Genomic DNA, 24,582 nt, shown 5'->3' on the forward strand with positions numbered 1-24,582 from the left:
GGGTTGTGCTATCCTCGGTGGCCAAACCAAGCAGTATCATATTGTGAAACTTTTTGTTATTTATTCTCGGAATCCAGAGTGTGTACACAGGAAAGAACACATAAAATACCACTTTGTTTCAAAAGTGGGTGCACTCATATCATATCATATCATTTTGGTACTAACCATGTTACGTGAATCAATATCATTATATCAGAATTAGAGTAAAACCAGATAAGTCATGCCAAAGGTTTTTCATATGCATATCATATCAAACCAAGTGCTGAACATATTCATATCATTTCTATATCATAAAAAATAAATCCAAATCATTTTCATATCACATGTGCAAAAATTCACAGATATCATATTCACTTTTTTGTACATTTCATAAACATGCCAAATATTGATCATGTCTACACTATTCATGTTAAAAGCATTTCTTTTCTATTTCATACATATTTTATGAGTGAATGCAAAACATATACTAAGGTTATTTTTCACATTTTCTTTTTAAAACAACATGCATATTTTTACAAACCAACCTCAATTTTTTTTTTTTTTTTTTTATGAAAATCTAATATAGGAACCCCACTTAGCTGGATTTTTTAACTTTTCAAAATCTTTTCACAATCATGCCGAATGAATACTAATCGTCATCTATACGGAATACTAAACATTTCTAAACTTCTAAAATGATGGTTAAAATTATCCATTTACTTAAATTCATACTACGGAAATAGATTTAATCATACTTATATTAAAAATCATTGCAAATTATTAATCATATCTAATTTAAAACCATCAAGAACTTATATCATATACTCGGCTTAAAGTGTTTACAATAAAAGATTAAATACTTACAATTCACTATCAAAATCAAATTATAAAATTAATACTAAGTAATATAATTAAAGTCTTTAAATATTTTCTGTGAAATCAAGTTACGGCTAATATTTTTATTAGAATAAGATCATGCCTAATTTAAAAGTACCAAGCACAACCTAAATTAAAATAATACATTAATCTCTTAATACAATAGAATAAAGTTCATTAAAAATCGTTAACATAGCTTTTGAAAAATACAATGAACATCAAGCTCATTTAAAATATTTCAATAGTTTCTAAATTATAATAGCCAATCTATTCTTTTAATTTAAAACCTAGCAAAATAATTATATCAAGTTTAAATAATATAAATAGCTGAAAACTCATTTAGTAAGATAGACTTAAATCGGTTTTAAAGCATTTAGAATTAAAATCTTATTATTTACTACTGAATTTAGTTGTAAAATATTTAGTAATTTAATTTGAATCCATAAATGTAAATTCTTATACTTCAAACAAAACCCACTTAATACAAGTTTAATGTAAAAATTAGTCCAATATGAAACCATCTAAAATGACAAGGGCGTTATGGAAAAAAAAAAACATGAACATGCATGTGCTCTTTGGGTACGCTGGAAACAAGAAATACGTGAAACAAAAGTAAAAAAAACCTTGGACCAAAAAAGAGGGTGAAATTCAAAAACGACATTATTATCTGAAGTAAATTTATTGACAGATATAAGATTTTTTTTTTAATTGAATGGACATGTAAAAGTTGTCGTAAGAATAAGGATTTGGAAGGAGAAGAAATACAAGATACACCCATGTGATAAATAGGCAAAGTTGCGTCGTTGCCTACACGGATCTTATTAGTACCAGTATATTCATCAACTTTGATATTTAAATTGGACAACTCAAAAGTGAGGTGATGAGTTGCAGTTGTGGCAGGATACCAAGCCTGATCAGTGGTTCCACTATTGGAAGTCATAAAAGCTTGATGCTGAGTTGATTGTTTCGTTTGATAAGCATGGTCAAAACAATTATAACACTGCAGTGCAGTGTGTCCTGCTCGATTGCAGACTTGACAGGTTGGGCAATTCCCATTTGAAGTAGAATTACTTCTTCCATTCCCACGTTCGTGCCCTCTTGAACGTGGATAGTTTTGGTTTGAGTTCCTTGTGTGGGAACCTGAAGGTTAAGATGAAGTAGATGAAATACGACCACGATCGCGAGTTTTGAGATTATATTAAGGTAGTCGGTTTAAAGCAATGAGATATATGTGTAATTGAGAAATTAGAGTTTAAATTTGTAATGTGAGATATGATTTTAAGTGAAAGGTAGTAATTCTCCGACCCTTTTGGAACCGAGACATTACAGTTAAGATATGAAATAAATAATAAAATTTATTTCTTCCCCTCAGCTTAAATTTTTGAGACAAATGATAATTTCATACTTGCTAAAGAGCTTTCTTCGCTTGGTTGTCTAACATAATGAATGAATAAACTGTTAAAACAAAATGGCAATTGTCATCAAAACAAAAATTTTGAATAGATAGAAGGTTGGCAAAAGCTTGAGGGCAGTGACAACTTGTTTTAAGTGTAAAGAAGAACCATTAGAGAGTAAAGTAGAAGAACCCGTACTAGCAATTGGACGAGTGGAGCCATTTCCCACGAGTGGAGCCTTGAGATGGTTAGTTGATTGTGACATTGTCAAGAGCTGCCTACATATCAAGGTTGATAATTTTCTTCAACATAAGAGTATCTTCGTTGGCTTGGCCAAATTTATCTTTAAAATTTAGTCAATATCATACTTCTTATTTACATTTTTCTATTCCATTTAAATTCAATTCCCACAATGGATTATCCATTCACTCTCTATATAATAATAAAATATTATTAATTTAATAATATTTTTGTTTAATTTATTTTTATCACATTTTGTAATTGTACCAATTAAATGTTAATAATAATTATATTTTAATTAAATTAATATTAAAAAAATCATATTTTCAAAAGTCATTTAATGCTAATAACAAAAAATATTTGACTAAACTCATCTAAATTTCTATCTAAATTTCTTAATTACAAACTAAATGGTATATTTGCTTGGAGTGAAAAACTATTATTTTAATGCTTGATTGGAGAGAGAAACTAGTATTTTAATATTTGACAAACCAACAGTAGTCTTCTATCTTTAGCCAAGCACTGTAGCTCTTGAATCTAAATTATTTTAAATATGTTCAATCCAATGTGAGGTCTTTTTGGCACAAATTATCCAAATTTTGATTATCCTTCTCATTTAGCCAAACCAATAAGGATGCTCTAAGCGGGATTGATTTGAGCAACCACACCAGCAAGTTGGGAAAGTGGTTGATGCCCTTAGTTTGAAAAACCCATTCCATAGTAACAACAATCAAGAGCTGATGGTTAGTTTTGCCGCAAAACTGGCAAGGGACTCGTCCTTGCTTGCTAAAGGTTTTGGATGTTTGTTGAGAATTTGACGGTGGAAACCAAGATAGCTACTATTGTCCAGGAGAGGACGAGGTTGGCCGTTGGAGATCTGAAGAAACTGAAGGAACTTTTTGTTGGAAACTCCTGGCGGGTTCTTTCGAGGAGGAAAGGATTTGCCGTGTTTGTTGGAAAACATGGCATAGGTGCCAGATTCAGGTTGAACAACATGATGATGAGATGCCCGCAAGGCTTCAATGTTGAGCAACTCTGAGTTTACAGAAGTTTCTCAAGGCAAATGAGAAAATGGTCACAAATGGTGTGTAAGAAGGGTGGAGACCACTCACAATATAAAACATGAGATCATCTTCATCTCCTTTCTTTACCAATTGCAGCAAGTTGGTTAGCATAAGGGTCGTGTGTGGTATAGACCTAAGCCATGTAAGTATTCAGAATGAAGGATGTCAGAACTCAATGACTCCATTAATATTATTATGATGTTTCAATATACAGAGTTCATAAGAGATTACATGAGTAAAATAAATACAATGATCTTTGTACAACTAAACAAATAATCTATAAAAGTTAAAAAAGAACTAAATGTAATTTTCGTCAACAATAGACTCTGGACAGTATGGAGAGTCGATTGTATACTTGTGCTGATCTTGAGGACTGATATGGCTTGGATCTCGTGATATCCTCTGGTTGGAAGTAAGGCTTGAATTCTGCACTGCAGGGTTAGTTGAGTTTATATCTTGAGTATCAACCTGGTTAAGTACAAGAAGCCCTCTTTTGACAAGCTTCTACCTTCCATATGCTTCTCCCTGCAAAGGATCCATATGGCCAACTGTAACACCTCAAGTGAATTTTCTGTCCTGTGTACTTGATTACCAGCTAATGGGTCAACTTCTTAAAAACTCTTTGGAGAGAGAGAGAGAGAGAGAGAGAGAGAGAGTTTTAATTATAAACAGTTGCAAGTTGCCCTGCAGCGTGTGGCCCCTTTATTTCTATTTTAGACTCCGAGGTGCTTTGTAAGAGAAATAAAAGCTGGCCCAGAAAATAAGCACTAGATGTGACCAGAGGTTCAAGACTTGAGCAGTACTCTTTTCTTGAAATAGAAAGAGAGAGATCATGAAGAAGTGCGAGCTCTGTGACTCTCCAGCAAACTTGTACTGCGAGTCCGATCAAGCTAGCCTTTGTTGGGACTGCGATGCTCGAGTTCATGGTGCGAACTTCCTGGTGGCCAAGCATTCAAGAACACTTCTTTGCCATGTCTGCCAGTCTTCAACGCCCTGGAATGGCTCCGGACCAAAGCTCGGTGCTACTATTTCGGTCTGTGAAAGCTGTGTGGATAGCAATGTTAAAAACGAGGCAGGAAATGAAGGAAACGACCATGATCATAACGGTGCAGATGGCGGCGGCGACAGCGATGATGATGATCCCGATAGCGATGACAACTTTGAAGAAGAAGAAGATGATGATGGTCATGGGGATGATGATCAAGGAGATAATGATGAAGATGAAGAAGAAAATCAAGTAGTTCCATGGTCTTCTACGCCGCCTCCACCAACTTCAAGTTCTTCATGGAGGGGTATACATTAGATTAATGCAGGGTTTCAAACTCAAGTATGCCTTTCTTCTCTTTTCCTTTTCCAGATAAACTCTTAACTCTTTGAGATTTGTTTTTCCTTTTCCTTTTTCTTCTGGGTTATATATGTTATATATTTTTAGTTTTTTTTTTTTTCTATGATTTTGCTTTCAAACTTCTATCAATTTCTTAACAGAAGTAGGATGATCAGGGTTGCCAGTTCTCTCTGCTGAGCCACAAGGATAGCAAAACAGTGGTGACCAGCAGATTTGGGAATGCTGAAGCAAGCCAAGACCAAGAGACTTGCTGGAGAAATTCTATGGAAACACGGTTTATAGCACCACTTCCATCAGATATCAGGCAAATTTATTTATTTATTTTTATTTTTATTTTTTTTCTTATAATAATGGAGGTCTTGGAAGCAATTTTTGTAATTATGATCATTACCGTTTGATCTTGGATTGGGAACTTAGAAGTCTCTGCTCACTCATGTGTCAATGGAATGTACTTCGTTGAACAGATATAGTTTTGATTAATTTATTTGCTTTAGCTTAAATTCGAATTTTTTCAATACAACATAGAGAAGAATAACGATATTTACACAATATATTTTATAATTATGTTTTAAGATGATGTTTTTTTTATAAATTATTTTACAAAAATACATCTCATATAGAATATAATTGTATAAAATATTATAAAGAAAATATTGTGTGTAAATTATTTTTGATATTAAATATTATATAATTTACATGTGATTGTCCAATATGGACATAAAAAAATATTAAAAAAAAATCATGATTTTTAGTTGTTATTAATTCAAATTTTTCACTTTTTAAACAGTGATCATTGTGCCTGTACCGTGGCTGTACGATCAGTGTAGACTTTGCTCATCTCCTAATACACTCTTATTAGATTAGTCAAAATTAAATGATATTTTTTATAAATGTAAGAAAAATTTAATTTTTGACTATTTCATTTATATAAATCTCTACATTGAAATAATTATTTTTTTATTATATAATAATAAAATAATATAAGATGAATTTGATTTTAGTTATTCACATCAAATCTCCACATTAGATTATACATTTATTCATTATATAGTAATGAATAACTAATAATTTCAAAAATATTTAATTTTTTTAATTATTATTTTATTTAATTTTATCATATTTTACTATTCTACCTATTATATATTAATTAATAACTATATTCTTATTAAATTAATATATCAATAATTCAAATTAATATATCAATTGTGATAAAATATGTGATAGAAAGAAAGGAAGAGAGAAATAATTAATAAAATATATATTTGATATATGTACAGTAACCTTCAAATTTGAAAAAAATTTTGACAGTCACTGTAGCTAAATTCTAATTATTTAGAATTTAGCTAATCCAATGTAAATATATTTTACTCTCTAATAGTTAAATATTCATTAGATTTAACTTTTAGATAATCCAATAAAAATGCTCTTACAAATAACTTGAAAAGCTGAAATAGCCTGAAACGAACGAATGCGCATAATTCCATAAGAAAAATATTTAAACACAGTAATTTATTCAATTATATTTTAAACGAGAGATAAAAATAACATCACTTTATAAAATTATTTTTTCATATTAAAATATGTAAAATATATTATAAAATATATTATGTAAATATTATTATTCATTTAATATTAGAGTCTATGCTATTCGCACGGCAATATTTAATATTATAAAAATGATAGTTACAATTGTAAAAAATATAAGTTTCACCTACCCTTTTTGAAAACAATGGTTAAATTTGATATTTATATGAAAAATTATTTTTTTAATAGTAGATTTTAAAGAGAGTATGCAAGACTTATATCCTTAAGACTGTATTTAAAATTACAATATAGAGTTTATACATTTGCAGGAACCATGATATGACTGATTATCGCATCTAATTTGGGGAGGTCCACAAATAATCACACGATATTAAGATAAGAAGTAAAGGCATATATTATTGGAACCTCAAGAGAAACAAGGGGAACAGGATCAAGCTTTTGAGACAAAACCCACGTGCCAGCCATAAGTCCTGAATTAGTATTAAAATTGCAAGTTGATCAAGGATGGTTGGTAAAGGAAAGGAAGGAAGGAATCAAGAAAGAGGTTTGAGATCTGGGGTATACATACGAGGATTTTGTGGTTGAAATTTAATGTTGCTTGTAGAGAGGGAAAGCTTTGTGTGGCTGTGGTTTGTCCCTAATTTGATACTTTCACCTTCATCCTTGCATCAAGATTGGTGACATTTTGGTTACCTTTCTTTTATCTTTAGATTCTACTTTCTTTTTTTCTCACATTTGATGTTGTTCTCGTTACAAGAAAATTGCTTAATTGATAGTGAGTTATTTTTTACAAAAATGATAATTTTCTGTTAAAATAAATATATTTTAATCGTAAATAATCATTCTCATCGTATATAATTCATCACAAATAATATTTTTATTGTCTCCATGTACATAGCCTTTTGCCACCTGAAATGACAGCCACTTATTACGTACGCACGTTAAAAGATTTTTTTTTTCATTGAATGTCTTTAAATATAATATAAATAGTTAAATTTATTTACTTTTATTAATTTTAAATTTTAAGATAAATGATAATTTGGTATGATATTAGACTAGGGATCACTGAATCATATTTCTACATTGTATCCTTTTAATTAAATATTATACATATTGGTCTCATTTATTAAGTGAGAGTCTAGTTCACACGTAAAAGAGAATGATAAAAATATAATATAAATAATTAAATTTACCTCTTTTTATTAATTTAAATTTTTGAAATAAATTTATGATTTTAGTCTTCTATCCAATGTTTTAAATTCTGTTCCAATGATCATTTCGATTTAACTACTAAAACGAAATATTTAAGTACCAGTATATTCTAATGTACTTTCGGAATTAATTATATATTATATATAAATATTTATATGTATATATAAACTAACAACAAATTAATAGAATAAGTACATATATATATGTGTGTATATATATGGAAAACTTGAAGATTTATAAAATGAATATACGTTAATAAAATCACAAACTTAAGTTGAAATACAAAAATAAAGAAAAAAAAATAGAGAAATTATTAAAAATAATGATATTTAAAAAAAAAAGAATGAGGGGACATATTTAAAGTTACAGAAAATTTAAAATTATATAAATACATTTTATATTCTAGAATTAATTAAATACCATCTAGATTTAAAATTTACAAAAATGCCATTCAAATACAAGAAAATCACAAAAATAATTCGAAACAGAATAGGGACCGAAATGTCAATTCTAGCCAAAATGACCAGAATGGCCGGAGCAGACCAGAATGGGCTAGAATTTGAAACAAAATGAAATGAAGAAGTATAGTGTACCAAATACTGTACCGAAACGGAATGAAATTTAAAAGTATGCTTCTTTCTGCACAAAATATATTTTACATTTATAATTACTATTCTCCACTAAAATAAACTGTTGAGAATTGGTACATTTTTTTTTTCTTTGAAACAGAATTGGTACGTTTGTTTTTTAATAATTCCATGACATAATGAAAACCCACACAACTACTGTCGCTATGCTTTTGGCTGTGACATTGTTATCATTCATTTAAGAGCGGTGACCGCTAGGCCAATTTTGCCTTTTCTTTTTTTTTTTCATATTTTTTTAATATTTTTAAAAAATAAAAAAATACATCAATATATTAAAAATTACTCTCTTAATCATTAAGTAAAAAAATTAAATACAAAAACGATCAAAATGAGTAAGTCACAAAGTAAGAAGGCATACTAACATTTTCTTTCATTTAAAACAAAATCGTGAAGAGAATTCCATGGCACGATGAAATTGCAAAGTAGGTGTCACTATGGCTTTGGGTGTGACATTCTTTTCCACCTGGGTACAGAAAATTATCAACTTCGTACTTACATCCTCTTAATATTTTTTAAAAGGTGAATAAATAAAATTGAAAAATTATGAAAAAAGTCAACTTATTTTTTCAGATAAAACAATTTTGTCCATTCATTTTTCAAACAAGTTGTATCCAATGAATTTTTAACAGGATGTAAGGTAAACCCTATTTTTCGAAGTAGGAGAAAAACACCTGATCTCCCATCATTTCCATCCTATGAATTGGATTTCCAGCGATCGCACACCACATTTGATTGTCAATCAATTAGGTAACATGTCAAAAATGTGTTTTGCCTTTTTGAGGTTTTTAATAAATTGCCTTCACAGTTATGAACACGATTCATAATCATTCCCACTCTGAATTAATGGAAATAAGCTGTAATATTTTTCTTTATTGACTGAAGGCTAGCCCACCTATTTTGAATTCATGTGATCAATTGATGTCGTGACAGATAGAGTGGTTTCTTTTCTACCAAAAAAGAGCCCTTGGAGTATTTTTGGTTATATACACAAGGTGGAAGTAGTGAAAGTGTCCGGAAACACAGAGACTTTGAGAGATCTGAAAGGAGAAATTAAGGAGCATCTGGCCAAATCTTAAAAGAAAAGAACAAGATCATGTTATGTAAAATATAACATGAGGTATGGTGAGATGTGCTTATCTCTTCTTTTATTGATTTTATTTTTATCTATAAATGTAAAGGCTTGCACAGCCCAATAACATTTTTATATGTTCTTTCCATCAACCTTTAACCAAGTCAATCCAAACCAAATCAAATGCAAAGGCAGGGGATGCTTCTCAAAGATATAACATTCATTTATTGTAAAATTTAGGATGTTTTGTGAAATAGTGATTGTTGGTGTCTTTTTTTCCATACCGTTGCCAAAGGTTATCGGTATATATGACTCTGGTGTGGTGGTCGTGTTGTCGGTAGTGTATACCAATAGCTCGAAAGTTAAATATATAAAAAATAAATGATATACCGAAGATTTAACGAAAGCTCTCAAGCCCTCCTTTTGTTTTGTTACAATGGGTAAAATTAAGGAGAAAAAGAGTTAAGAAGTATAAGAGAGGAAGAATTCCCTAGCTTTTGCTAGCCATCCCTTTTTTTGTTGAGTCGTAATCCCTTCACGCCTCACTTTTTTCCTTGCCTTTATTCCCTTGAGCTCCATGCTTGTCTTGCCATATCAAAGCCTTTTACAACATTTCATTAAATTGGGGCTTGAAATCAGGTTTTCCCCCCACAATTACTACTAATTCTCGTGGTTGACTTCCTACACTCATGAGGCAACCAAGAATCTAAAATGATAATCACGATTGTGTTGTGAAAAACTATGACAATAAAGTAAATTAAAATACGGAAAAACAAGCAATCACACACGACATAGTATTTATGTGGTTCGGCAAATTGCCTACGTCCACGGAGGGCTGCAGAAGATTTCTATTACTTGAGGAATCACAATACAATGTATGTAGGACGGCTACTGTTCACTCTGTTACAATACAAGTCAAATAAAATCATATATATATGTCATGCGACGGAAACCCTAAATTCAACAGAATTAGTGATGTTCGCTTGAGCGGTGTGTCGAGCCTGCATCGAGCGAACCTGTTTCCTGCAATTGCTCGAGCCATGTGTCGAGCGGCTCCTCAAGCGAAGCTCTCTGACTTCCTTTCACTCGAGTTGTGTGTCGAGCGATGTCGAGCAGTGTAGAGCGAAACTCTCTGACTTGCCTTTGCTCGAGCGGTTTGTTGAGCTGTCTTTGAGCGAACCTCTCTGACTTGTATTCGCTCAAGCTGCTAGACGTTCTACTCGAGTGGTGTGAACCAGACTCCAAATACCCAACAGATTGTTGTTCTTGTCTTTCAGTGCTGCCCTCTTTTCTTGAATATCGAGAACTTTGTCATGAATATTTGTTGTTTTATTGTGTTGCCAACGTCTAGTGCCTATCATGCCTGGGTGATCGTCGTCTCCAAGGATGGGGCCTTCAGGAGACTCGCCCTTCGTTGCTACGTGAGTGTTTAGAGGCCTACAAAGGTGGGACTCTAGGAGACTCTTTACATGTGATGTTGTAAGGGTCTTCAATTAAGGATGGTCCTTGAGGAGACTCTTGACGTGTGCTGTTATAGGTGTCTTTGAGGATGGTCCTCATGGAGACTCTTGACGTATGATGTTGTATGGCCGTCGAGTACGGGCCTTGAGGGGAATCATCATTCACTAATACGTGAACATAGTAGGAGTCTTCGAGGATAGCCCTCATGAAGACTCATCCATGTGGGTAGTAAGGATGTGTCATCTACGACTGGAGTAGATTGCATTAGAAGAGTACTCCCTGGGTGTTTTGGGAATATTGGTGGGTGGAGGTGTAGTGGCGTCTGCAACCAACACAAAGTTATTGGGGAGTGTATACCCTGGGCTTTGGAAATCCATTCTAGTTGCAGCAATGTGGGATTCACAAATGGCATGTATCTCTGGCTTAACTGAGCCAAAGTCTATAAGCATGATTGAAAACTACGATGCTTGGGTTTTCTCCTTTAAGTGACTCCAAATGATGGTGGTGGAGTCATTGACGTCCTAAATAAGTGTTGTGAAATACTATGCAAAGTACACACACCAACGATGACAAATAAAGTAAAAGCAACACAATCAAGAACACAACACAGTATTTACGTGGTTCGGCAAATTGCCTACGTCCACAGGAGCTGCAGAAATCTTATTAACCAGAGGAGATTACAATCACTCAATCTCAACTCACACTCTCTAGGGCTTTTGCTCTCTCACACAATATGCACTCACAAGACAATTATTCTCTCTCAAAATATACTTCTGGCCGTACAACACAAGTCTAATATGACATATATATAGTGAGTGGCGCTGGAAACCCTAATATGGCAAAATCTGCATACTTCGCTCGAGCGGAGTGTCGAGCGCGACTCGAGCGAACAGCCAAATGAACATTGGCTCAAGCGGAGTGTCAAGCGAACACTAGGGTTTGTGTCTCGCTCGAGCGGAGTGTCGAGCGAGACTCGAGCGAACCTCTCTGACTTGCCTTCGCTCGAGCGGTCTGTCGAGCGAAGTCAAGCGAACTTGGCTCGAGCCAACTGTCGAGCCAACTTTCAGCAAACACTTTTTCAGCTCCAAACCAGTCTCCACATATACCCCAACAATCTCTCACTTGGAGACTGGGTCTCCACATGCCAGCCATTGTTTCCAGCCAAGCCCTATCATCTCTGCAGCTCATAGCTCCCGTCTTCAAGCTAGAAGACGCACTGAAGTCAAGCCCGACTTCAGTCTTCCACATACATCGCCCTTAGGGCGATTCACAACTCCCACTGCACTAGGAGTATCCGGTCTCGAACCGATCTTGGCAACCTTAGCCAACTTTCCCAGGCTTTCATGAGGAACGACAAAGCTGACTCCCTTTGGCTTCCTCACATGTTTCGCTCGATCAAGCCTGCCTTTTTGCACTATTGTATTTCCCTGCACATCACTGGATCTTGATGTCAAATACAAAGAATTAGATCTCTTACCATGCGCTAAGACCAGCGCACCCTTAGTGATCTTCCAAGCCCCTCCAGAGAACGCTACTGCAAAACCGCTGTCATCAATCTGTCCCACAGAGATCAGGTTTTTCTTCAAATTTGGAACATGTCTGACTTGCTGTAAAGTTCACACGCTCTTGTTTGGAAGTGTGATATGCACATCACCCACTCCTACTACATCCAGTGCCTTTCCATCAGCCGTATACATCTTCCCAAAATCACCAGCAACATAATTCTGCATGATTTCTCGATGTGAAGTACTATGGAACGAAGACCCTGAATCTAACACCCAATCATCAATCGGACTGTGCACTGCAAGAAGTAAGGCGTCATGAATTTCTTCTGCCACTACATTCATAGCATCATCATCAGAACTTTCTTGATTCCTGCAGTTTCTCTTGATGTGACCCGGCTTGCCACAACTCCAGCATGTGATCTGCTGCCCAGATCTCATCTTGCTATTTCCCCTGCTCTTAGAGCTTGACCTGCCATGTCCTCTGCCCCTATTGTCAACAATCAGGGCAGATCCTGAACCCGAGGACTCTCCAAAGTCTCTCCTACGTACTTCTTCAGCAAGTACCATGTCACGTATGTCATCATAGTTCAGTTTTGACTTGCCGGCTGAACTACTCACAGCCATCCTCATGGCCTCCCAACTATTTGGCAACGATGCTAACAAAATCAATGCTCTGATCTCATCATCAAACTCAATCTCTACAGAAGACAGTTGATTTGTGATCGTATTGAATTCATTCAAGTGTTGGGCTACAGACATACCTTCAGACATCTTCAGATTGAACAATTTCTTCATCAAGTGCACCTTATTGTTCGCAGACGGCTTTTCATACATACCTGACAAAGTCGCCATGAGATCCGCCGTGGTTCTCTCCTTACTGACATTGTGTGCCACTGTTCTGGACAAGGTCAGCCGAACAAGACCTAGAACCTGTCGATCTAACAGGGTCCACTCAGCATCAGTCATGCTCTCTGGCTTCTTTCCCAACAGTGGAAGGTGGAGCCTCTTCCCATAGAGATAATCCTCAATCTGCATCTTCCAGTATCCAAAATCAGTGCCGTCAAACTTCTCAATCCCAGGTGCGTTCACTTTATCTCCAGCCATCATTCTCCTTCAGATCCAACCTTGGCTCTTGATACCAGTTGTTGTGAAATACTATGCAAAGTACACACACCAACGATGACAAATAAAGTAAAAGCAACACAATCAAGAACACGACACAGTATTTACGTGGTTCGGCAAATTGCCTACGTCCACAGGAGCTGCAGAAATCTTATTAACCAGAGGAGATTACAATCACTCAATCTCAACTCACACTCTCTAGGGCTTTTGCTCTCTCACACAATATGCACTCACAAGACAATTGGTCTCTCTCAAAATATACTTCTGGCCGTACAACACAAGTCTAATATGACATATATATAGTGAGTGGCGCTGGAAACCCTAATATGGCAAAATCTGCATACTTCGCTCGAGCGGAGTGTCGAGCGCGACTCGAGCGAACAGCCAAATGAACATTGGCTCAAGCGGAGTGTCAAGCGAACACTAGGGTTTGTGTCTCGCTCGAGCGGAGTGTCGAGCGAGACTCGAGCGAACCTCTCTGACTTGCCTTCGCTCGAGCGGTCTGTCGAGCGAAGTCGAGCGAACTTGGCTCGAGCCAACTGTCGAGCCAACTTTCAGCAAACACTTTTTCAGCTCCAAACCAGTCTCCACATATACCCCAACAATAAGATCCATGCCGAGCAGTTGTAACCATGGAGCTTGTCGGCCCCACGCTCGGTAGTTGTAGAGACTGTCATCTAGTTCTTCCTTTCCACTAGACAGTTGTAAAGCCCATAGGCTCTTTCCAATAGAAGACCCACACTAGGCAATTGCGGAGCCTGCCAGCTCATTCCCTCAGGGACCCATACTATGTGATTGCAAAGCGCATGAGCACATTCTCAGGGAGACTTGCACTAGGCACTAGGTGGTCATGGAGCTCGAGGGCTTGTTTTTTTGGAGGAACCCGTACTAAAGTTTTCAACAACTTTCTTCCATTCCGGCAGACGACTATTTTATATTTCTTTTTTATCTGAGTCAATGTTAATTCATGGATAGGTTCAGCCATTTTTCCGTGTTGATGTTCTATATGACCTACATAAGACTCCTCCGCTCACGGTCTTTCCGTCTCATCACACCTACGAGTGACGCTAAAGGAGAGTGGGAGATGTTGTCCTAATTAAAAATAAATTTACAAGTGAACAACGTCGTAATAAATAATAAAGTATTTTAAAGAAATTGGATATTAAATCTACATGAAATAATTATACCATTGAGTATTGAAATTGATTAAATTAATTACTATTTAGAAAATTAAAATTTAAAGAATAGATTATCTAAATTAAACTGAAGACAAAAGCATTAAAATTAAGATTTTTAAAGATAATAAGAAAATATCTAGAGCATTTGATTTCACCTAGCAAATCCCACACAATTTATTATTTCTTGTCATAGAATTCCAACTATTCTAAGTTGATGATAAAAATCTCTTAACTATTCAATATTTTCTCCCCAACAATACTAAAAATATCTCCAACTAATGACTTCATATCTCTATGTGAATTTGACTAATTGAAAACTCATTACATTTTTTGTATTTTTCTTGAAAATCACACTAATCGCGATAAAATATCTCTACTTTTGCTCAACTAATAGTGCTTATTCATAGAGCTTTAATCACAACTCACCTCTTGATCTCACTATGATTCAATAGATTGAACAATAGTGTAAGGCCCAGTTTTATTCTTCTTTGTGAAGCCCGGATCATGCGCAAGGGCCTGGCCCCTTTCTTTGGAGGAGTGCGAAACGACGCCGTTTTGGGTAAGTATTGCCTTCTTCAGCTGCCTCCTGATTCCTTCTACCTCCCTTACTCTTTCGGTTTTCTGGTTTTCCCCGTCTCTCTCTCACACGTTACCCAATTTCCTTCCCGATTTCATCTCTTCCTTTTTGTTGGGTCTATTCGTGAGTCCGAATGTAATGCCCTAGCATTTTCTCCATTTTCTTTTTCCCCACTTTCGGTTTTTCCCTCAAAATCGATTTCTCACTCTGTCACATTCCCCCATTGCTGCAGACCACTGAGCTCCTCTTTCTCGCGTCCCTCTATTGCTGCTGTTCGGTGCGTCTCTCCCTCTCGCGTTCTCCTCTATTGCTCAGTGGTGGAGGCACTACTGTGTTGAGCAAGAAACATTATTTTCAGCCTTGGTCGCTGAGAGTTTCTCTAGTGGGTAATTGTTGTTCTCTTTTCTCTTCCTCTTTAAGAGTTCACATATTTCCTACTCTTTCTTGAAATAGTTATTGAAAATAAATTTTTTCATTCTTGTGCAGCTCGTGAATTGGGGATTTTCGTTCTGTGCGCTTGTGTGCTGTAGTGCAGTGAATTCTAAATTCTACCTGGTTTCGTTTAAATGTTGAGCCTTCACCGTAAGTTTTCACTTCGTTGAGTATGTTATTATTTTGGTTTGTTGGTTTGGTGTTTTAGAAATAAATAGAAGGGGGTTTTGTTGGGTGCCAATTAACATCTAGAAGTGTTGGGATTTTTCTGTTGTTGAGGTTGAACGGAGGGAAAACGTGCAATGTGTAGTGTTGTTTTGGTTAAATTGTTGGTGATTGCTCGGGATTATAGCTGCTGAAATGAGGGTGAATTATTGATTATTTGAGTTGGCATTGGTTTTGATGGGTTTATAGGACAATATTAAAATTAGAATTTGTTTTTTTTGGGTTGATGATCGGGCTGTTCAGATTACTATATGGTCGTATTAGTGAGTGGTTTTTTGCTATATTATGGGTTTTAATTATTAGATGGACGTTATGTCAATTGTTGTTTGATACTCAGTGTTTATATTATTTTTTATGAATAGGTGACGAGATTGATAGAGATCGTTTTCAAGGCTTAGATAATACGCTGCAGGAGTCAGGTAAGTGGGGTTCCTATGCTAGGTTTTATACAAGTTAATAAGACTGAGGTTGACTTTATGAAAACTTGCATATTTTGTGATGAGATGAGAACTTGGAAAACCAAAGATCAACCTCGGTCGCTTATTTGCATTATTCATGAAATCTGTGTGAAAAAGGAAAAATACTTTCTGACATGCATTGTATAGACATGAGCTAAATTCTGTCATGTGGTTTCTGAAATCTGAAAAAGGAGCGATATTGAGAATCTGAAAAATTGTTCATTTATTTAGAAAGATGTTCTGGCTTTTGTTTTCAGTGTGTGTAAACTGGCTGATTCTGTTTTGGTATTCTGTATTATTTTGATATAACATCTGAAAACCTTTGGCATGGTGTACTGGATTTTGTATCTGACTCTGTCTCTGCTTTGCTCTACTCTGCTCTATTATGCTCTACTCTGTTTTGGATTGGTACCAACTTCTCTGTCTCTGAGTGCACCCACTTTGGAAACAAAGTGGTTTTATTATGGTCTTTCTTGTGTGCACACTCGGGACTCCAAGAAGAATAAAGGAAAGATTCACCTCTGTCTCTGCCTGGTTTAGCCACCTGATTAGCACAACCCTACCACGGAGGTGAAACATGATCTCTGCTCTGTGTGATGCTCTGTTTTGATGTGATAATGATACTTAGTTTATGTTATGCCAAAGTATTACGGGTTTTACTTGTCTTAAAACTATCGCTCTGTTACATTTGGAAAAATATGTTTTTTTTTGTTCTGCAAGATAACTCTGTAAAATATTTTATTCTGCATATTGGACTTGGTAAATGCTCATGTTTGCACGCTAGCATATGTCTTTTGCTTACTGAGTTGTTGATAACTCACCTCCTTATCTTCATAATATTTTCAGATGATGTGGATAATCCAACTGAGGATCGGGTTTAGTTTGGTGAGCATGATTAAGCCGAGGAAGGGATGTTAAGAGAAGGAATTCTGATGTCCTTCAGATTTAATATCTCTTAGATTTAATTTTATCTTGGGTTAGTAAGACTCGTTAAGTTATCAGTTTGGTTTGTTATGACTACCGGGAGATTGTGGACTCCTTAGTTTATTTTTTGTTCTGTTGAAATATTGGTTTTATGGAGTTTTCAAGGTGTTTATTTGGAAGACTTGAGTTTGAGTTTTGATAATAAAGTTTTGATGGAGATTTATTTTAGTTGTGTCGGAATTTGTGTTTATAAGTCACATGTAGTAATTCTCCAAGCCACCCGAGTTTGGGGCGTTACAAATAGTTAGTTAGAAAATTACAAGCATTAAGAACAAGGAATAAACACTCAATCATGGAAATATTGAAAATAAAATAACTTAGAATATAAATTTTGTGTTCACTGCTAGGCTCATCAAAGCTCTAGAAAATAAAATTAGTTCATAATGAAATTAAAGAAAAATAATAAAACTGGTGTTCTTCGTTGGAGTTAATTGATGAAGCATGCGACTCTCACCTCTACTCTCCCATATCTGAACCCTTCAAAGAAACATAAAATAATAAATTTTAGAATATTTTTACTTTAAAACTTAGACTCTAAAAACTCAAAAACTCCCTATTCATCCCATAAGACGAGATTAAATAGATGTCAAAACTCAAATCTGGAAACATGATAAATGTGGCTACAATCTAACCTGAAAATCTAGAAAATAGTTTATAAAGATAAATGTTAACATAAAAGGATTATCCCAAGAATGACGGGATTATCCAAAATTGAAGATTTAGTAATATGTAGTTTGAATTGCAGAGTTTGGGAGGATTTGGTCGCCAACAGATTGATTGCGGAACTTGGATTTGGTAGTCAGCAGCAGATTGATTCCAGTCGGGAGGAATTATCTCACCGAGTAGATGCCATTTTAACTGGTCTCCTCGCCTACCGAGTTGAAAGACTCCCGATCAGGATGATAGAACCCTCTCGCCAACCTACTGAGCGGTAAAACTGCTCGCCTTTTGTCTTGTGATGGACTTCAAGATGTTATTTAGGTTGGTCTTTTAAGTTAGTCGTTCAGACTAGTCGCCCAATCTAACTTCCTAGAGCCTTTTCGCCAAGTCTTCGCACCTTCTGGTCGCGAGTCTTCTTGCGTACTGAAAGGTAAGTCTTCTCACATTTGGACGAGAGAAATCTCTTTACTGTCCACGAGATAAGGCTCCTAGCCCAAATCTCATCGGCTCTCTTCAGATCTCGTTGCCTCTCATTGGTCTGAATCTGTAATCTTTTCTTTTGCACTAAAATACTCTCATTTTACACTAAATCTTCTCATTCCAAATCCAAGAAAATAAAGAAAAATATATAAAAATAAAATAAAATCAATAGTATTGAAGGAAAAATGATACTTTTCATAAATAAAATAGTGATAAAAATTATATAAAAATAACACTTATCAAATACCCAAAACTTAAGCTTTGCTTGCTCTCGAGCAAAGAAGAAAATAAAGATAATTAAAAAAAGTATTGGTTTGATTCATAAAATTTATTACCTCAAAAAGATTGCCTAAAGTTTATAATTTAAAAGAATCATTCAAGATCAATCAAATCCAAAAGTTAATTCAAAACTCAATTACACCGCATTATCCATCCCACATTCATGCATACCCATCATTCTTACTTCATCATTAGCTCCCCGTATAGTTTTATGCAAACAAGTAAATAAATAATGGATCTTTAAACATTCCATAGGCTTACTTTTCAAATCAATCTCTACTAATGTAAAACATAAACTATCTCCAGGGATCAATAGGTCCTTATTAAACTTGTAATGTAAGGCTAGGGTGAGGGCTACAATGAAAATGTAGGATTCAAATAAAACAAGAGAACTTAAGTTTGAATACCAACTGAATAAATAGAGCATTCACACTTCTAACGCAAACATATCTTCTCAATTATTGTAAATCTCTCAACATACATCTCTTTATTGCACTTTCAAGTATCTCTCTCTTTACCCCTCTATTCGGTAGGCCGGACATTTGTTTTTTTGAGAAATATTCCATACTTTTTTGATTGCCTTTGTGGATGACTCTCGTCAACCTTTTCTTGTTGGCCACACAGTAGATGAGTTGACTCTTCACACCCTTAAACTTATGATTTTGATAATATTGCTATAATTAACTTTACTTGTAGACCTTCTACCTTTCTTGCCTTTCATGCTCTTGTGAGTCTGTGATTTTGTGTAAATTTAGTTCTCTTAAAAGGTAAAGAAATCAGTATTTAAGCTCAAATAGGGTAGGGAATATGAGGTTTACAAGAAAGAAAAATAAGGCCAGAAAATATTCCAATAAAGCTAAAAGGGGTGACTAGAGATAAAGATAATAAACAGGTAAGCTTGAAAGGCTCAATCGGTCCAAATAATGCCTTAATCATTTCCTTAGTAATATTCTGTCTATGATTTTGCCTCGAGTGTAATCAAATAAGTTCTAGGGTAAGTTGAGACTATACAAATTCATATAAAATTTCTCTAGGTACTCAAAACAATTAATGATCATAAGAAACATTTATTGAACATAGAAAATATCAAATTAAGTAAGATCAAGTAAAGAATTAACAACTAAACTTAAGCAATGAGAATTTTTTCTAAAAATTATAATCTATTTCAATCATATTCTTATCATATACTTTTTATTCATCAAACCATACTATTTTTATCATTATTATTATTATTATTATTATTATTATTATTATTTTATAAATAAAATAATATCATTTCTCCCCAAACTTAAATATCGCATTATCCTCAATGGAAAAAATGAAGAAAAACTAAAGTAAAGAATGAAAGAAGGTAAGAGATGCTCCCATGATTTTTTCCAGTTCTACCAATTGAATATTTTCCTTGGAGTTGCAGCCATGTACTCCTTGGAGATCTCCTCGTCTCTTCGTTCCTGCAAAATGAAAGTAAAAGAATAAGCAAAAATCAAATAAAATAAAAAATTGGGTTGCCTCCCAAAAGCACTTTATTTAAAGTCTATAGCTAGACATTATCCTCTCATTATTTATTACTGGTGAGATCGATGAAACATTTTTTCGAGTTGAAGTCTCTATCCATATAGGGTTTTAATCTCTGTTCATTTACTTTAAATGTGTCTTTTGTCTCATGATGGACTTCAACCACCCCATAGGGAAAGACACGGGTCACCACAAATAGGGGCGGAACTAGAATTTGGTGTTTGGGGGGATGTTTGTATACAATTTTGTATAAAATTATATACAAAAAATACATGTCCAGAAATCATCTTGTAAGATAATTTTGCTTAGGATTTGCGTAGTTTACTAGAAACCATTACAAAAAGAAAAGAAAATGAAATATCAATTTAGGATTTTCCCTTCAAATTAAGCTTGAAGACGATCTTTCATAAAATAAAATTCATCTATTATCATTTTTGAAGTAAAGTTCTTGGCAATTTCTTTCTCAATATAAACTAGCAAATGATCTGCAAGAAACTCATCTTCCATTTGAGTATGCAATCTAGTTTTTATAAGTTTCATGGCAGAAAATGCTCGCTCAGTAGTAGCAGTAGAAACTGGAAGAGCTAATACTAGACGAATTAACATGTCAATAAAATAATATAGACATATCTTGAAAATCTAGATACGTCAACACATCAAGTTCATAATGTTGCAATTGAATTCTCAAAATGAGTCTTTCTTGCTCAGTAAAATCATGTGGATAAAACTTCCCAATCAATTTGCATATATCATCAATTTTAAATGGTTTATATGCACATTTAGGGCTTAAAGCAGCACTAAGAATGAGAAGTTTCATTGTATGTCGTTAAATCTATTGTTCAATTCTTGCAACTAGAAGTCTATTGTAGCAGTAAATATATCAATCCTAAAATGACGCTCCATTGTTGTCAATGACTTGTCAACTTGACGACGAGATTTGCTTCGAGCTCTAGTATATTGACCATTCATATCAGGAATATCAATTTGATGTTTTTCACAAAAAGATTTAACATAGTAAGTAAAGAATCTCACCCATCATCTCTTAGCTTTTGAATGAGTATTTTTGTGGTTGAAACTAGGCTAATGAAATTCACAATATCTTGAAAATTTTATTGCAAAGATTGACAAAGTGCACTAGTGATTCCTATGATTTTTTTCATCATATGTAATATCAGAATAAATACAAAATACGTTAATACCATATAAGCCACTTCAGCATCACCACATTGAGAATAATTTGATCCCTCATTTGAGATAGTATTGATAACTGAGCAAGTAGCACTAAACATTCTCATCAAACTACAAACAGATTGAAAAGGAGATCACCATCTAGTATCTCCAGCTCGTTGTAGCGTACCAATTTGATTTTGCCCATTTTTCAATCTCAGTCTCATTGGAAGCAATCAAACTTTTAATTTCAGCAGCTTGAGCAGATGGTAATTCATCATAACGTTTAGAAGAACCAACAATAATATTGATAATAGATATCAAATGAACAAAGAACTGATGAACATGTTTGGCTTCTCTAGAGGCTGCAATTAAAGCTAATTGTAGTTTACGAGCCCAACAATGCACATAATATGCATAGAGACAATATTTAAGAAATAAAACTTGTAATCCATTCCATTCACTACGCATATTACTTCCTCCATCATATCCCTAACCTCGAATATTCTCAATTTGAAAGTTGTAACGAGAAAGAAGAACATATATCTCATTTTTTAGAGTTAGAGCCATAATATCTTTGACATGCACAATATGAAAAAACCGCTCTCTAATAAAACTATCTTTATTAACAAACCTGAAAATGATAGCCATTTGTTCTTTTTTAGACTCATCTCGAGTTTCGTCAACAAGAATACAAAATTTGACATCCTCAATTTCTTCCGGAATCACATTTTGCACTTTATTTGTAAATATATGCAAAATTTTCTTTTGAATTTTGGGTGAAGTATATTTGACATTCTGTGAAGCATTTTTTATAAAAACTCCATTAACTTTATCATTATAATTTACCAGAATTTTTATCAGTTCAATGAAGTTACCTTGAGTTTTTGAGTTTGACTTTTCATTATGACCTCTAAATGCACAAGCTTGGAACGTAAGCCATCGAACTCTATCTATCGAAGTTTTGAGCCACAACCGATTATTCTCTATCTCTTATGATACTTGTTTTTCAACTAACTTGTCAATATGTCTTGACTGATTCATTAGATCCTCACAACATTTTACAGCATTTTTATGTGGTGAATTTGGATCTCTCCCCATATGTCCTATTAAAGGACAATTCATTTTATCATTCACTTTTTCCAAATTGTCAAAACCTTTTATTAGTTAATGTATCTAATCCTGAACGGCCCGTTGATTTCTTAGAAAAAACGTAACATGGAAGACAAAATACAGCATTTTTCGATGGTGAGTACTCCAACTAATTTAAATATATTTGTAACCAAGAAAATTAAAATCAGCTATGTTGATTGCCTATTCTTGAAAATGGATATTCTGAAAGTTTAAGTTGATATAGACTAAATTTAATATAAGCACGTTGGATCTCATCTTGTAGATTAGTAGGAAACTTTTATATTTTTGGACGTAATCCTAGATCACTTCCCAAAGAGGTAGCATATATATCTTCAGGTTGGATTCTTGAAGTTTTAGAGGGATGCTCATCAATAATAGAAGCATCATGTTCCGTTGTTACTGCGCTCTCTAAATATTTATTACTCTCCAAATTGTCCTCGTCTTTCTTTTTAAAAAAAGAATCAATTGTTCTTGGCTTGTTTATATTTTTCGATAGTTTAAAAAAAATTTATAGATCAAGAGTAAATTCGAAAAATACCTAATAAGTAATGATATAAAATTGTTAGATTTTTTTTATATAATTTATATTTATTACTAAGCGAACAAAAAAGTTAGATGCAAATGTTCTATCAAGCTATCAGCAAAGCAACAAAATAATCATCACGGTAGAATTGGAAAATTCATACCAGATCACTAGATCAGATTCAAAGCAAAAACATAGATGGTACACGGTAGGAATTTATGGCAAAATGAAAACTCAAAAGCAAAGTAGGTGTGTTCTAGACAAAACGCATAGCAAAAGTCAAAAGTAAAGTCAAAAGTCAAAAGCAAAAATTTGCCATAAATGAATAGCAGCATAGCTACATAGGGTATTCAAGTAGCATGTATCTTAAATTTGAGTTAAGGCTTTTTGTTTCTTTTGGACAAGCGTATAGCAGTGTGTCAGTGACCTTTCAACTCCTTTAGCCTCTTGCCAATACCAGTACGGGCGGAGCCGCAGAGTTATCCAATAGGCAGTAACAGAGTCCAAACATTAGAACTCATTTTTCTACAAACAAAAAAGCCAAATAAAACTGAGCTTACTTCGTTTAAAAAAAAAGCATACAAATGTCTCTAACAACAAAATAAGTGAATGAATAAATGAGAGTCACTGTCAAACTGTCTATGATTATCTTCTGGCCTCTGGCTGGCTTCTTAGTTCTTCTGAAGCATTACCCAGTGAGAGAGAGAAATAGGAAGAGAGAGGTTGCCGCACAAAGATGAAGGAACTGAAGCATTACCCAGCAAGAGAGAGAAAGAGAAAGTTGCGAACTGAAATAGCAGAAAGGGAGAAAAAGAGAAACTCAGAAGTCAGAAAGATGAAGGAACTGGAGACTGAAGCATTACCCAATGAGAGAGAGAGAAAGACAAGGTTTATGGCTTTTATTGGTAACAAGCAGATTTGGGTGTCAGGTGATGTGAGGTAAGTGAAAAGTAAGAGTGAAGTTAGTAAGTATTAAGAGTAATTTTAATTATATAAACAAAAATTATAATTATTTACGTACTATATTAATGTTTTTAAAAAATTTTGAGGGGCTACCACAGTTCTCCTCCAAACGGTCTTGACCATTGGGAGCGTAACTTTTCGAGAAAGAATCAAAGTCTTGAGTTAAATAATAGAACTTTCTATTTGATTTCGAATTTCCTTCTCAAAATATGCTTATTGTGTCATATTTTAGTTTTATCTTTGTAAATCCGAGTATTCTCATAAGCATTATTGTGGAACTCATCCATTTCGTTGATCTGCAGTATTCTCTTCTCGTTAACCGTTTGTAAACCAAAGTTCAGTGTTCTCATCGCCCAATAGGCTATGTGTTCTAAATCCACGGAGAGATGGAAAGCTTTTTCATAAACTTGCTGATAAGGTGACACCCCAATCAATGTTTTGAATGGTGTCCGATATGCCTATAGCGCATGATTTAACCTTCTCGCCCAGTCTGTCCCAGAGATACTCACGGTCTTCTCCAGTATGCACTTCAACTCCCGATTAGAAAC

At 34.3% G+C, this 24,582-nt stretch overlaps 1 protein-coding gene across 2 annotated transcripts; it reads left to right on the top strand.

Annotated features, from left to right (window-relative positions):
• The first annotated feature begins 3,135 nt into the window (after positions 1-3,135).
• Positions 3,136-5,398, top strand: LOC121266571 (zinc finger protein CONSTANS-LIKE 4-like). Of its 2 annotated transcripts, none has more exons than XM_041170441.1 (2): positions 3,136-4,880; positions 5,039-5,398. In XM_041170441.1, the coding sequence occupies exon 1, from the start codon at positions 4,386-4,388 to the stop codon at positions 4,854-4,856; it is 471 nt and encodes a 156-aa protein (XP_041026375.1). In that variant the 5' UTR covers positions 3,136-4,385; the 3' UTR covers positions 4,857-4,880; positions 5,039-5,398. The 2 variants fall into 2 exon arrangements, with proteins under 2 accessions (XP_041026375.1, XP_041026376.1); XM_041170442.1 differs by having other exon boundaries at positions 5,054-5,398.
• Positions 5,399-24,582: the final 19,184 nt, after the last annotated feature.

The sequence above is a fragment of the Juglans microcarpa x Juglans regia genome, chromosome 5D (assembly GCF_004785595.1).
Source record: "Juglans microcarpa x Juglans regia isolate MS1-56 chromosome 5D, Jm3101_v1.0, whole genome shotgun sequence".
Classification (NCBI taxonomy): Eukaryota; Viridiplantae; Streptophyta; class Magnoliopsida; order Fagales; family Juglandaceae; genus Juglans; species Juglans microcarpa x Juglans regia.